The following is a 16,998-nucleotide window of genomic DNA, read 5'->3' as shown; positions in this document are numbered from 1 at the left end:
ATTGAATAATTAGAATGATATTGTAAACTGCTACAGTTTAAGGCAACAAGAATAGATGATGCAACATGTATATCTGCTAAGAATACTCCCACTTATCTTAAACAACTAAATCAGAAAATAAATTAAAACTAAAAGACATGAAATAACTTTTCTTTTTTAAGGTGACTAACATACTTAATTTCAGGGAATACACTTGTTCTTAACTTGATTGAATGATCATTGCCTGACAAACTTTTTGGAAACACAGTAAATCTAGACCATGGACGTACAGATGCTGTCATAAAGAGGAAGTAATTTATTCCAAAGGTTCATTTCTCCTCTAAGGCAGACACCACAATGGCATCCAACAAGGGAAAAAGAAACAGACACATCGATCCACCAAAAAAAAGTTAACAATGTAAATGCTGAAAAAGAACAACAGGTAGATGGACATCAACAACAACAGACTGGTGGACAGCAACAGCAACAGACTGGTGGACAGCAACAGCAAACAGTTGGACAGCAACAGCAACAGACAGATGGACATAACAACAACAGACTGGTGGACATCAACAAAAGACTGTTTGACAGCAACAACAACAGACTGGTGGACAACAACAACAAACAGTTGGACAGCAACAGCAACAGACAGATGGACATAACAACAACAGACTGGTGGACATCAACAAAAGACTGTTTGAGAGCAACAACAACAGACTGGTGGACAACAACAACAAACAGTTGGACAGCAACAGCAACAGACAGATGGACATAACAACAACAGACTGGTGGACAGCAACAAAAGACTGTTTGACAGCAACAATAACAGACTGGTGGACAACAACAACAAACAGTTGGACAGCAACAGCAACAGACAGATGGACATAACAACAACAGACTGGTGGACAGCAACAACAGTGGACAGTTAGACAACAATAACAACAGACAGACACAAACAACAACAGACAAATGGACATCAACAACAACAGACTGGTGGAAAGCAACAGCATCAGACTGTTGAACATCAACAACAACAGACAGTTTGACAGCAACAACAATAGACTGGTGGACAACAACGACAACAATAGACTGGTGGACAACAACAACAACAACAATAGACTGGTGGACAACAACAACAACAATAGACTGTTGGACATCAACAACTTCACACTGCTGGACAGCAACAACAAGAGACTGGTGGACAGCAACAGATGTCTACTGCTTTTTTTTTTTATCAAAATATTACAACCTGTGTTTGACAAGGTAATGAGTATTTGCCATATCTGAATTGTGGCATTGGTGATCAACAGGGGGAATTTGGCTCCTTCCCTATTCTCTCTGTCTTTAAATGATAATGTTAAGAGTCTTGAAACTGTATCAACACAATTGTTAGAAAATTTGCATATATATCTAAAAAAAACTTTCTGGTATCGTATGTAGATGATATGATTATTATGGTTGAATCAGAAAATGAAGAACAACTGTCATTATCAAAGAAAGTAATAGCATTAAATAGGGCAAAAACTGTTGAAAAAGGGCAGTAAATCCAACATGGCTTAGCAGCTTAAAATGAAAATTTGACCACAGATAGATCTCAAAATGCTGAACACTTTTGCCCACATCAGAATTTGGCTAAACCTAACAGTTTTGGAGGTATATGTGAAAAAATTTCTGCCTCACCCCTATGTTCTAATTTTAGTAACAGTTGCCATGTTTTTTGAAAGATAAAAAATCCCCACATCAGCTCATTGCACAAAGTTTGGTTCTGATTGGTCTAGTAGTTTCAGAGAAGATTTTTGAAAGAAATAACATTAAATAGGGAAAAAGTGTCGAAAAAGGGCAATGACTCCAACATGACTTAGCAGCTTTAAACGAATACTTGACCACTGATAGATCTCAAAATGCTGAACACTTTTGCCCAACATCAGAATTTGGCTTAACCTAACAGTTTTGGAGATACATGCGAAAAAACTTCTGTCTGACCCCTATGTTCTACTGTTAGTAACGGTGGCCATGTTTTTCGACAGACCAAAAATCCCCACTTTAGTTGTATTCAGAATACCCTAAGGAATATTCATATCAAGTTTGGTTCTGATTGGTCATGTAGTTTCTGAGGAGAAGAGTTTTGAAAAATTATTAATGACATTAACGGACGCCATGTGATGGCAATGGCTCACCTGGCCTATGGCAAGGTGAGCTAATAAAAGCCTAACAACAAAAAGGATGAATTTGTCCAGGTATTTGGTTCACACAGGTTCTAATTACTTTAATTTTAATTTTTGTAAAGGGACTTTAAATTGCCTGGTTTAGACAGGTTTTTGCTTTATTCAGGAATCAGTTTTAGACAGGTTTCATTGTTTGTGGATTTTACCACTATACAATTGCAAGCTTCATAAAAATAAATCGGCACATAGTACTACTACATTATCTTATACCACCAAGGTTTACAAGCAGACAGTAAACAAGAGGCTCCCAGGAGCCTGAATTGCTCACCTTTTTGAATTTTGCCTTTCTAAACAAGTTGTCCAACAATTTTGACTAAAGAAGTCTTTGGTAAGACTATCACAAGATCTTTTCAACAATTGAAAGTTTCTTTTAATCTATCATAGTTTTCAAGATATTGACTGAAAACTATAAAAAAAAAAAAAAAAAAAAGTCAATTTTCCCCTTTCTAGGGCAATAACTCTTACAAGGAGTCTGAAGACTTTTGTAGTCCTAATAATACGGATCATTTCATCTATTGAAAGAATATGGATAAACCTAACGGTTTAGGAGATATATGCGAAAAACTACTGTCTGACCCCTATGTTCTATTTTTAGTAACGGCTGCCACGTTTTTTGTCGAATCAAAAATCTCCACATCAGTTCTATCCAGGATACCCCAAGGAACATTCATACCAAATAATTTCAGAGGAGAAGAGTTTTGTATAATTGTTAACGATGACGATGACGATGACGATGACGATGACGACGACAGACGCCAAGTGATGGCAATTTCTCACATGGCCTTTGGCCAGGTGAGCTTAAAATTAATTGAATTGCTTTGGCCTTGGTCAACTTGCCGATAAATGTTAATTGCTTTGGCTTTAAATGTTAAATGCAGATGATCAATGATCATCTGGCTTTCTAATATAATATAAGATAATACAGTTCCAGTGGTTGAAGTTAAATGATTAATAAAATTGCAGACATTATTCATATTGGAATCAGTGAACAATGGAGTTTTAGGGTGAGAAGTCATAGATTTGTTCCCTATTCAAGTCACAACAAAGACTTAAAAGTCAAAAGTCATGGCTTCAGCACACAGCATAAAAAAAGGACACAGAGTGAAAACAGGATTGCTTAGTGTCACATAATGTGACAGAGGTAGGTAGCATACCTACCTGTAGACTGTATCTTATGTGAGCTAGCACAGAATTAATCACTCACTCATTTGGCTTGATAAGCTACAATTTACACCCTAAGGATTATTCATACCAAGTTTGGTTCTAATTGGTTTAGTAGTGTCGGAGGAGAAGAGTTATGAAAATTTATTAAGAACCATGACAATGATGACATTAACAGACACCAAGAGATGGCAATAGCTCAAATGGCCCTTTGGACCATGTGAGCTTAAACTCTAGTTCAGTGTATAACACTAATACAAAGCAGAGTGTGTTCCATTGGTCAAACATTCTTGACCAGAAATGCATGAAATACATGTATCTGTCACAGGACATTAACCCACAATCAATCAATCAGTCTTGGACCTGTTGTTCCCAAGAAATTAGTTGCATTAAGTAGCTGTCTTTGTAAGAATCATGCAAAATCTGGAAAATGTGATACACCTCAAAAAAGGCCACATATTTTTATTTTTGTTATTAAGTTGCTTTATGGTTCTATATTATGGCATGCGTAATTATTCATTCAAATCTGCCTGCTCTTAGGAGATAATCAACATTGAAAATCCAATAGATTCTATTGTATATGAGTGTCATTTACAGAGCTATCTCCCTTAATTTTGAAATCTACAGTACATTCTATAAATTTTTTATCTCCTAAGAACACGGGTTATATGAAAAACCACAAGTTAATTTCTGTTTAATATGGCAATTCAAACAAAATATCAAAAATAAAAATATGTAAGCATTTCACCCATGAATCACATTTTGCATGATTCTTAGCTGGAGTGCTACTTAAATTTCCAATGCATTAGTTCCAACCAAAATAAGAATCTAAATTATTTTAAGAAAATATTTACTCAATTCATCACTCGTATATGCAAAATAATTCAATGGAATATAAATGTTGGAACTATAGAATAGTACCAAAGTATGCTTGCTGCAGTTATGTCCCTATTACTAGAAAGATCATAGTGACATGTATTAACATTCAAATCAAATAATACCACATAATAATACCTTATTATATAATTCTAAATACCACAGAACTAAAATGCAATTCCCACTTAGTTTATCTTCAAAAATTATTGAATCTATTTGTCTCAAAATTGCATTTTGTGAGAGTTTGGGGAAAAATGGATAAGGTGGTATTGATTGGCAGTTAAAATTAAACAAACTGTTTGGAAATTACTAGAACTCTACATGCATGCTTTATCTAATTGAATTTTAATTGAAATGATAGTTTTTTGTAAAAGTCATGCAAGATGGATTCTGTCCTGCAGGAACATACAACTTTGAAACAACAGTGGACTTTTCAGGTGAGAGACCCTAACACACTGTTTTGGATTTTGTTTTTCATAATGATCATTGGCTTGTAGTAGCTATTTGAAAATGCCGAGCTGATCAACTCATCCAAGCAACGGGTTTTAAAGTATCCAACTGCCTAACAGTCAAGACTGATATATTGGTTCTCTGAAAACCAGAAAATATGTATCATATTTTTCATTGAGGAACATGTTTTAAATTTGGAAAAACCCATAATCAGGATATTGTATTTTTTTACTGTTTTCTTAATAAAATAATTTTTATCCTAAAAAGGAGGGATAATTTTCGTGTTGTATTGACTATCACTTTTTTGTAAGAGACAGATAAGTACAATGTATTCTTATTTGTAAGAGAAAATTATGCAATTTACAGAAATTATCATTTTAAGTGAAAATACCCAATATTGGGATACATTCCCTTCTTAATGTCTTATCAAGTTCCTGTTTTAGTCTGTAGGTAAGGGAAAGAGAAAATATTTTTGTGAAAACAAATTTTGTATGTAAACTCAGGGATTTCACTAATAATGTATCATTTCATACCTGTTAACCTTTGGAACAATTCTCCCATTGTTACCGTCTAATGTGGGAGATTTTTACCTACAAGCTAAAGTTGGGTGTAAAAATTTAACAAATATCAATTTTCACATAAAATATAGTAATTTTAACCCAAAGTTCCCACAAATTTTACATTTCTTCAATTTTTTTATTGACCTGAAGGAGTCTCCCCTCCCCAAAAAAAAATGTGTGAGGGTAAAAAATATCAATAGAAATATATCCATTCCATAGAATTGGTAAAAAAAAAAGCAACTACGATGTGTGTCAGAAATGAATACATATATAATTTACTTAAACATGTGTACTATGGTAAGACATAAAGAGTGAAAGGCAAGAAGGATTCAAAAATAACAATAAAAACAACTTTTAAAAAATGTGTATGTGTTGAAAGAATGTTTTAAAATGATGTATGCACCCCCATACTATATATGGAATTTGGTTTGTTATTTAGGAATATTACTGTCTTTGATTGATTGATATCCTATGGCAGATACCATATAGCGGGGTAATTCTAGCAAGGTGTTAATTTCGGCATGTTTACGCAGTCTGTCTAAAAATACCAAAATAAATTCCGCCAAAAATTCACTCTTTGCTTAAGTTCTTTGTATACCACTAAGCACATCCACTAAAATTAAAACTGCCAAAATGTTTTTCATGTACCTTTTTGCCTAAAAATTGCCAAAATTTACACCTGCCAAAATAACTCTCCATACAGTATTTCATGTATTTTAGTACATGGACCTTGGACCAATTAAACAGACCCTGTTTCTTACTAATCTAACATGCTGAGCCAGAGCATTGTTTCACAAAGCTTATGTAAGACTACTGTGTATGCAAGTCTCATTGGTTTGTTAAGGATTTACGTATATGTAAGTCTTATGAGTGCTTTGTGATCTCTATTGTGCTAGCAGCTCACAGAAGCAGCAACTCCCAGGTAAGCATACCACCCTACTGGGACACATTATTCTGACTCAAAGCCAATGAGATGTCACTATCCCTTACATACAACATGCTTAGAGGGGAAGTACTGACTACCAATTTTTAAAGCCTTTGGTGTGGCTCAATCGAGAATTGAACCCTCAACCTCATACTACCCCGAGACACTTCTAGCTCTGGAAAAAGTAAAACTTGCAAACAATATATTTTTTTTCGTTTATCTTATGCATTATGACAGTCATACCATTTAAGATCATGAAAATTACTACTTTTGAACATTTGGCAGCTAAAGGATATCATACAAAAGTTGTCTTCTTCACTTGTTTCTTTACATTCAATTCATGCTCAAAATAATAGTTAAACTGTTTATCGAACCACTAACATATCAGCAAGACAATCTTTTCTGCCAAAACACTAACCATCCAATTAGTCAATCTGTTCAGCCAAAACCATAACCGTCTAATTAGACATACTGTTCATATGAAACACTAACTGTCCAATTAGACAATCTGTTCATCTGAAACACCGTTCAATTAGACAATCTGTTCACCTGAAACACTAACCGTCCAATTAGACAATCTGTTCAACTGAAACACTAACCGTCCAATTAGACAATCCGTTCACCTGAAACACTAACCGTCCAATTAGACAATCTGTTCAACTGAAACACTAACCGTCCAATTAGACAATCTGTTCACCTGAAACACTAACCGTCCAATTAGACAATCTGTTCAACTGAAAGAGTAATCGTATAATTAGACAATCTGTTCAGCAGAAACACTAACCATCTAATTACCTGTAGACAATCTCAGTTCAGAGAAACACTAACCTTCCAACTAGGCAATCTGTTCACATGAAACACTTAACATCTAATTAGACAATCTATTCATCTGAAACCAAGTCTTCTAATTAGACAATCTGTTCAACTGAAACACTAACCTTCCAACTAGACAATCTGTTAACCTGAAACACTAACAGTCTAAATAGACAATCAGTTCATCTGACACCAAACCTTCTAATCAGACAATATGTTCACCTGAAACAGTAATCGTCTAATTAGACAATCTGTTCACTTGAAACAGTAATCGTCTGATTAGACAATCTGTTCATCTGAAACACTAACTGTCCAACTAGACTATCTGTTCACTTGAAACACTAACACCATATTTTACTGCAATAATCTTGAACTTGGATTATTCTATTCACTTGACAGATACAGTGAAACCTGTGAAAACCAAACCCCTTTTGAACCGAGGAATTCGTTCAGTTTAAATAAGTGTTTGGTTTACTCAGATTCAAAATACATTTAAACTGATACAATGGAGTTCTAAAGGTATCGGATTTCACTGTATTGCATTTTATTGACTGATTGATTGATTGTTGATGTGTAATGCCCAAGCATCAATATTTCAATTATATCAAAGCAAGTATTTAATTCAGACTTTCAACTCATAATGAGTAATTTGCACTGAAAATCTTTACTAATTACAAGAACCAATTGAAGAAATATGAAATAAGGCCAATTCCTACACACAGCATATCTTATCTTTTTTGTTAAAAAATTCTTTAACAAGCAAAAGTGGGTGAAATCAATGTTACTCCAATAGTTTTCATTTTTATAGATTATTTTCAGTCTCTTTCTGCTACTAGCATTCTAACAAAATATGCAAATTCCATTTACTTCATAACACAAAATGTGTTCTTTTTTTATATGAAAATATATGACTTCTAGCATTTAAAAATGTTTTTATATTACACTGACATTTCATGGGATACGTGATAGAAAGACCAATATATCACATCTTCATACTTTGGAAACAAATTTGGGTAAGTAAACAATTTACAGCACATTCAATAATAATGTTCATGTGAAAGAGTTCTTCTTCCCTTGTTTATTTATTAACAACAATCACCAGATAAAACACCTTATTAATAGGTCATATTAGTTAGCTGAACAGATGACAAAGAGATTTAAACTTTGTATCAGACATAGATTCAAATACTCATGGAGTTCATCAACTGGTGAATTGTTTAATAAAATTTTAATTTCTTTCTAAATTGCAAAGGAGTTAATCATGTAGTTTTCACTTTATCACAAAAATACAACATCATTGTATGTGCTGTAATTGCAATAATTATTTAATTGACCATGGTATAATACTGTCTTTTTTTTTCACCAAAATGAATGGTATATTTGACTGAACAAAGTAAGACATAAGATTTTCATGTGATTACTAATGTAAAAAAAGGTCTAAATTAAGTTTAAACGATATGAAAGTTGATTAGCTTGCTTTTTTTCAATTTGACAGACCTACTTCTGGTTAGGATAAATCCCTTGCTTTGCAATTTTAAGTTAAATGTGCCAATGCCTAAATGCACCTTAGTGGAATCATACTAGTAATAGTTTAAGTACAGTTCTGCCTTAAAACCAGACAGAAGCTTATGATTAGTGATTCATGCATACTTTAATCCCAAAAATCCCTTCAGTAGGCCTGATAGAAATTGTATTCCACAATAAGAGTGCAAATAAAAGTTGGTGACTGGAGATATGAACACTTAAATTTTGGTTGCATTCTACAACAGAAATGTACAGGAAAATTTCATGCCAGAAGGGGCCTTTAAAATGCATGAAGTAACACACACATCCACACACATTGGGGAACTAGGGTCTGCAGACAGTTTTTCTACTTGTGGCATGACAAACTCCAAACAAGGCCTACCCCATTCAACCACCTAAGTTACCCATTATAACAGCTATGCAGGCTGAGCATCCAGTGACTAGCCAGATTTTAAGTTCTCTTAGTTACCTTTTACAAGCTGAATTCTGCCTCGAGCATACTGGCTATAACACTGTTGTCTCACATGGGACCTATTAGTGATTTAAGTACAGCTCTGCCTTAAAACCAGGCAAAAGCTTATGATTAGTGACTCATGCATACCTTAATCCCAAAAATCTCTGGATTGGAACTCCTTCAGTAAGCCACATAAAAACTGTATTGCACAATGAGGGTGCAAATGAAGTTGTTCACAGGAGATATTTTAAAGCACTTAAAGTTTGGTTACATTCTACTATAGTTGAGTATGGGAAAATTTTATGCAAGAGTTTTTACACTTTAACCAGTCAAAAATTAATTCATATTATATGGTAAATAAAAAAAAAATGAATGCAAGAAGTGTTGTCTCTAGGAACATTGATTACCCGTGTCTTGAGATATGATAATTCATCCCTTGCCTAATTTTTAGACAGACCAATACTTAAAACAACTCATAGTAATGATGAATGTCTTGAAAGTGAAGAAAAAAATAACTGGTCATATACTGATCTGTACAGTGAAATCATATAAACAAGTCATGTTGGTATCTTAAGTAACAAATGTGATTATCAAAGGCTATTTAAGAAAGATTACAGAAATTTGACAAAAAAATGTCTTCACTGCGTGGTTCTTAGATAAACCTGTACTCAATGAAAGTGAGCTGACATTATAATTTTCAAAAATACTAGAAATTTTCATATGCATTTTTAAATATTGTAGTCTTAATTTTTTTAAGGAAAATATATTCAGGTACTGCTAAAAATGATTAATGCAAATCAAGTAAAAATTTACAGTGAACAATAGATCCACTTAATAAATTTTTAATAACACAATAATAAAATAAAATTGATAACTTCCATTTTAAGAATTAAGTGCAAGTGTTTGTAAGAATCAGGTAAAATGGGAACAAATCAGAAACATGCATACCAAAACCCCACCAATCTGACAATAAAATATCACACTTTATTTGAAAAAAAAAATTATTTGATCTCTGCATCACTGGATTTGTTGAGAAGTTTTTCAACAGAATCTTAGAAAAATGAGATTTTTGACAGAGTTATCTGCCCTTGAAATGTTCATTTTCAGTAAATTTCAGTGAAATTGTAACTCAATGGTCCAGCATGATCAATATGGAAAATCATATCTGTTGCAAACTGTCAAATTACACTAGCAAAATGATGAGTTTTTTTTCATACCAAGCTTCACCTACTGCCTGATTCTTATAGGGACCAACAGTTAATACACATCTACCAGGCCTTCAAGTGGGTTTGGTTAAAAAATACAGCTTTTAATAGGGCTAAATTTCTTGAAAAATAAAAGGTAAATCTGATTAAATATAAGGAAATTAAAGGGTGATTTTTCTAAATTTTGCACTAAATTTATACCCTAGAAATACATATCTATTCATCATGTTCATCTAATCATAATGATGACTTTTACCAAATGATATCATAGAAAACATACACACTTAAATTATGTCTGTCCTACACCAACTGGGAATCCAAGGCAGCTTTGGAAGTTTTCAGTAACTACAGATCTGCAAACTGCCAAAGCTGTCTTGGTACCAGGTTGTTGTAGTCCATCACAAAGACTTGAGTGTTGTGTATTACAAGGAATGATAAAGAAATCAGACCTGAGTAAAAAAAATAATACAACTATAATTGTCGTGAATTTGTAGAATTATTAACAGATCATATATTCATGTAGAAAAACAGCTTTTAATATTCAATCCAGGAGAAAAAACCCAATTCTTAAAAAATTTTCAACCAGTTAATTTCAATTTATAGGGAAAATATAGGTAAAAAGGCTTATTTAAACAAACGATAGGAATTTTAGAGGAAAAATGGGAGATATAGGGCCATTTGAAGGCCTTACATACTTACACCAAATATGGTCTTAAAACATAACAACAAAACTTATTCACTTATATCATTGCTATTTTCATACCAGGACACTACAATAACAAATTATTCATAAAAAAAGGAAAAAGATGAGTCACATACCTGTACTGGCCGAACAATGAATGAACCCCACTGCTGAAATTTGGTATGAAGTACATTAGAGAGTACTATGGGAGTAACCATTACATGAACATCTTGTACAGTAGACCACTCCATATGTTACATAATGTATACCAAGTAATTCAACAGGAAGTTGAAGTAAAGATATGCCTGCATTATAAATACATGGTAACAGACCAAAACTGATGCTTCAGTAATAGAATATCAAGCAGCTGGGATAGCAAGTAACCTACTAGTAGGTTTTGGCTTCTTTAGATTCAAGATCGGACAAAAAAAACTTTAAAATTTTAGGGGGATGTGGACTCTTATACTTGAAACATGTCAGAGATTGAAAATGCAGACAGTGATTTTCTCTAAGAATTTCAAAAGAAACAGATTGACAGCTGAATCATAAATATCCGATCAACAATTAGTTTTTTCTTTAGATAACACTTATTTTCCCCTTTTAACCCCTTATTTCCAAAAGCGGTGGGGCAAAAACCTCAAAAAAGCAATAGGGCCCCTCACCATGTTGCTAGGTATTCGCAAAAACATTGGATACGTTTTACTCAAGTTTTTGTAAATAAACTAAAGTTAATGGATGCCTTTATACAACAGAAAAAATGTTTTGTGGTCATATGAAAACTACAAAAGGGATGTCAACAATCAATCTTGTGGTATGCCAACCTGACCTCCCCTCACATCACTTCATCAACTGACGTATTTTTACTGGACCATATCACAAATCGTAATGTTCAATGGTCATCCGATAAAATAGTCCATATTTAATAAATACTTTTTGGTAACATTTAGAACAAGTTTTAGATAGTGAGCATCACTATTTTATAAATGGCAAATTATCGATAAAAGGAATATATTCCATGCATTTAAAGAAGATATTGTTTGTACAGACCCCTTTTTTTTATCTAGACTGCAGTGAATTGGATTTATGGGTGCCATGTACCATTTATAACATTCCAGTTGAAAACATCCCATTAAAATTATAAATTTTTGCAAAAATTGCCAGAGAATGTACCATTAAAATTTTGAAGATCATAAAAAATGGCTCATTCTCAAACTTCTAATACCAGTCACATAGACTGACACGCTGAACCTGTATATATTGTTGTAAATCACAGAAGCAATAGTCTGCTGGTAAGCATGTCGAAAAAGTTAAAAATAACTTTTGTCCAATCCCTTTATTCTTTATGCAATATTAAATATGTTCATTAAATTCAAGCAAGTTTTGTGGAAAAGCAGTGACAATCTATTTTAAAGCCTGATGTATGCCTCAAACCTACAAGATATGCCTCCAAACCTACATGGTATGCCTCAAGTCTATAACCTCCTGCACTTGTGGCAAGTTACCTACCATGAGTTCACCACATCTGTTAAAACTTACCAAGTAAATAGCCTTACAAGAAGAAGATATTAGACCCATCTTTATTTACATTTCACAGAATAGTACACATATAAAACACATATAATTAAGGATGAAACAATTCATCTCAATACTGATGTATCATGATACTTTTGGTCAGGATACAATATATTTGACAAAGTTTTCGCCATGATACAATACAGGTGAAAACATTACTTTTTTTTGTGAACAATTGATGAAATTACTATTAGGACATGTCTGGTGAGGAAAAATCCATTAACCTTTGTTAAAGTCAAAGTTATACACCCTAAGAATAAAACCTGGCTTCAACAAAATTCATTATTTATAAATCTGTTGAATATTTTTTATTCCAAATGGAAGGAAATATATAGGACAACGAGCTGTTATGTATCATATCAAAATGTATGGTATCATAACCCTTGTATCATGATACATATTGTATCGTGAGGTAGGTGAATCACTACAGCCATACATATAATACACATATAATACACATATACTAAACTTTAGGCAAGATAACTGGATAGAAACTATTGCCATCAGAACAAGAGAACTATAGATGTAACCCTCTGTATGTAAAACACCACGTAATAGTGTATTTAAAATAGAATGGTATACCTTTAATTATGTTGCCCTGTGTGGGCATTAAACCCAACAATCAATCAATTAATCAAATTATGTTCTTCTAAAAAATTACCCTTAATCATTTAAAAAAGAAAGGACGGCAAAACACAACAGATGCATCAGCCCACAACCCAAATCCAAAGTAGTAAATACTTTCCGAGATCACCAAATGGTCTGAACATGTGTAAACACGCCCATACTGACTCTTAGAAGGCCCAAACAACAAAGGTAATAAAATCCATTATAACAAAGATGACAATTCTTCAAAATCAAACTAAAAAGTAATAAAATACAAAAAATACCAATCATGTATATTGCCCACTTCAACGAGCCGAACACATGTTTCAAGGAGTAACCGCTCGTCAGCAGCAATATAATCAAATATGTAGGAAGACTTAAACAAAATAAAACAATTTGATACATTTTTTACTCAAAACCAAAAATTAATGAAATAGGAAGCTAAGGTTCTACCATGTGCAGCCTCAGTATTTTTTGGCACAAAAAAATATTACACTAAGACAAATTAATGACCAAAATCTCCTGACTGAGGACATGAAAGGCATTAACCATCTCCCTTTAATGTAAGGTCATAATGATCTTCTTAAAGAAAGGTGCAAGCTTAATGTTGTTTGGAGGGGCAACATGGGTTCCCCTTTCATTAGGTGTAAATATCCAAATGAATTAATGGGTTCAACCAACCAGGCTTTTATATCAGGTGTTCCTTCTTCTAGATGAGTATAAATACTGATAAAGGCTGTTGACCTTCACCTTAACAACTATTCAACCCATAAATTAGGCAAGGTTTGTGAGTGTGAGGGCATGTCCACATACTGATGGGCCTACACACTTAACCTCTGCAGCCCTTGTTGCTTCATGGCCTCATAAGTCCACAAAGGCCTGAGAGTATATGAATGTATTAATGACCCTGTGCATGATTTTTAAAAAGACAGATACTAATTTATGTATCTCAAACATGATCTTATGTTTCAACTATGCATCTGAAGACTTGATAGTGCTAAACCACAGACCAACAAAGAATCAAAAGTTGGACTTGATAGTGCTAAACCACAGACCAACAAAGAATCAAAAGTTAGACTTGATAGTGCTAAACCACAGACCAACAAAGAATCAAAAGTTGAGAGTTCAAATAAAATTCTCATAAATGACCTGTATGCATGATAAGTAAGAGGACTGATATTAAATTATTTTCTGAAATTACGCCATTGTTTCAACATAATGATATTTCAATATTGGAGCTTACAATGTGTTTTCTTTCATTTTGTTTGAAATATTTATAAATTACACAATAAAACTATTCCAGACGTTACGTAACAGTTTTTCGATAAAAGTTTAATGCAAGTGACATGAATATTTCTGCACTACTGAATAAACGTGTGAAAAAAGGTGCTTTACAAAACATTATAGATTTAATCTTAAAAAAAACTCATAAACACAAATTTTTCCATCGTTTTTTTTGCATCATTGAAAAGATATTAAAATAAAATTACATAACAAAGTGTTCATCTAAGTTTACTGATGAGTTTCATGTAGAATGTAGATAAAACTTAATGGAATCACTTCAAAATATTAAAAAGTACTTAAATTGGTCAGTAAAATGAATATGATTATTGTGAGAAGGAGCATGGGATTTTGCCACTAGAGCAAATTTTGAAAAGTACATGGTACAAATGTACTTCGATTGGACATATGAATGAGTAATCAAGGGAACCATAAGACAAACACCAGATCATGAAAACAGACACACCCAAAACAAAGAATATAAATTAACTAAATCAATACTGTATTTTGGTGTGTATTAAGCACACTTTTTTACCAAGAAACTAATTTCAGAACATGGGGGTATGTATAATACACCAATACATTGTTTCAACACATTTTTACAGACCTAAGGTCGGTTGAAAATTAATGACCTCGAGACCACTTATGCAAGCTGCCTAAGCATATTTATGGATTTTTCATGAGTTTTTTTTTTTTGTTGACTTGTTACCTTCTAAGCATAGATTGTCAATAAAATCTTCTGGAACAGAATTTGGTTTTAATTTATTTCCTCCCAAAAGAACACGGCATATTATGTTTACAACCGCCATACTTTCGTTTTTGTGTATCGATTAACTAATGTTGTCACGTGGTTATTGGGGCATTGCAAAGGGGTATTTAGATGTCACTGATCATGGTTTCACCTGTTAATTTTATATCTAACAAGCAATTGAGATGTTCACTGAGGGGATTAATTAATCATAACGAGGACACAAGACAATTAGTTATCGGTATCATCAAGGAGATTGTAAATTGTTTTGCGATGTGTATATAATTATGTCCTTACCATGTATACAACTTATTAATCATTTGAAAGAAGTAATTAAAATACATACAAGTTTAAACAATTTAATAACTGAATAACAAAATCTCGGGCACACTGGTCATGGAGCCCTAAAATATTTCCACTGGACTAAGTAGTTCGTTTAAAAAAAATATCGTTTACACATTGTATTGAACTCTACTTCATAGTTACTGGATATTCTACTTTTTGAAAATATTGGCTTTCATTTTTCAGTGAACTAATATCAAAATCCTTATCCAACATAAAAACTGTTAATTTTAAACATAAACCCGTTATGTATCCCCGATACATATCAGAAAAATGTCTGCATCTCATTATAACGCTTGGCCGAGCTATCGACACACATGCCCTATAGTCCTTCTTCTAGAATGAGCCATCTTCCGAAATTTATTACTCTCAATAGAAACCTTTCAAAGGTATCAAAACATATGTCCAAGCTGACAATTTCAGCTATTGTCTATGTTACGCATTTCTCACCCGAATAGTAAATGAATACACATAAACACGGACAAAACAGATAAATACAAAAAGTAACAAAAACAATATTCTTTATTGAAATAAATACACAAAACAGACGAAATGGTCCCTTCTATTTAAAAATAAATTAAATCCAGAAATGTTTCTGGTTCTAACAAGTTACGCTATTTTCACCGTGTACAATACATACATACATCGGTAAAAAAGTTTTTTACATCTACTTTTAATGGAAAAACAAACCTGCGCATTATACACACCAAAATACGGTGTGTAAAAAGCAACAAAGTAATTGAGCAACTAGGACTCCACTAAAAACTGGTAGCATAGACCAGGTGCACTGGTAGGGTAAGCATCCTCTGCTTTTCTAGAAACACCTGCCGAAATTCTCACAAAAAGTCAAATCCAGAGTAGACGAAAGAGGAAAGGAAAACTTTTATCCCTACATTTACATTTCCAAAATTAGAAATTCTTGTATAAGAGTGGCATTTATGTATTTCAACCAAAACATGATTCCTTTGGAATCAATTGAAAGGTAAGGAATCGTTTTGATATTTGTGGTCCAGCTTACAAATAATATTAAAGGTAGGGCATGCCATATAGTGGGAAATTTTTTGGGGATGCTAACTTTGGCATATTTTAGTGGTCTGTCGAAAAAATGTCAAAACAAAATCGTTGAAATATTTACTCTAGCTTAGGTACTCAGAGACAACATAGCATTTGCTAAAATTAGAATCCCCAAAGTTTTTTGCATACTTTTTTGCCATACAATTGCCAATTTTACATACACTAAAATAACCTCTTATACGGTATCCCCTACCTTTTGTAGCCTAGGTCTTTCAGAATCTAAAGGTGTTCTCTGAAAGTATTTACTATGTTGTATTTAGGGTATACTGTGGTGCAGTTGTTGTGTTTCACCATATCACACATTTTTCTATAACTTTGGGGGGTAACCTTACCAGATACATTTGATTTTCGTATTTGTTAAGACAGAGCTCAAAGTTATTACAGTCAAGTATTATATAATTCCTACAGTTTTTAACAGATTCACAACCAGTAGACATGACAATGCTCCCTTGTAATCACAAACAAAGATAAAATATCAAGAGATTTGTACAATTCAAAAATATTTTTGTACCAAGGAGAAT

At 33.1% G+C, this 16,998-nt stretch overlaps 1 protein-coding gene across 2 annotated transcripts in view; it reads right to left on the bottom strand.

Moving 5' to 3' along the window:
* LOC148602016 (uncharacterized) overlaps positions 1 to 16,998 on the bottom strand; it is a 145,564-nt gene that overhangs the window by 109,570 nt on the left and 18,996 nt on the right. Inside the window, exon 1 of one of the 2 annotated variants that reach the window (XM_088554492.1) lies at positions 10,992 to 11,097. The exons of the other annotated variant lie outside the window; for it this stretch is intronic. Coding sequence (XP_088410618.1) covers positions 10,992 to 11,047 — 56 coding nt within the window. The 5' untranslated portion in view covers positions 11,048 to 11,097. Of the gene's footprint in view, positions 1 to 10,991; positions 11,098 to 16,998 lie in introns of those variants that run through there. 2 annotated transcript variants of the gene reach the window in all.

The sequence above is a fragment of the Perna viridis genome, chromosome 12 (assembly GCF_037379345.1).
Source record: "Perna viridis isolate PV_CMFRI_1.1 ecotype Kerala chromosome 12, ASM3737934v1, whole genome shotgun sequence".
Taxonomy (NCBI): domain Eukaryota; kingdom Metazoa; phylum Mollusca; class Bivalvia; order Mytilida; family Mytilidae; genus Perna; species Perna viridis.
This window is presented reverse-complemented; position numbering and strand designations above follow the sequence as displayed.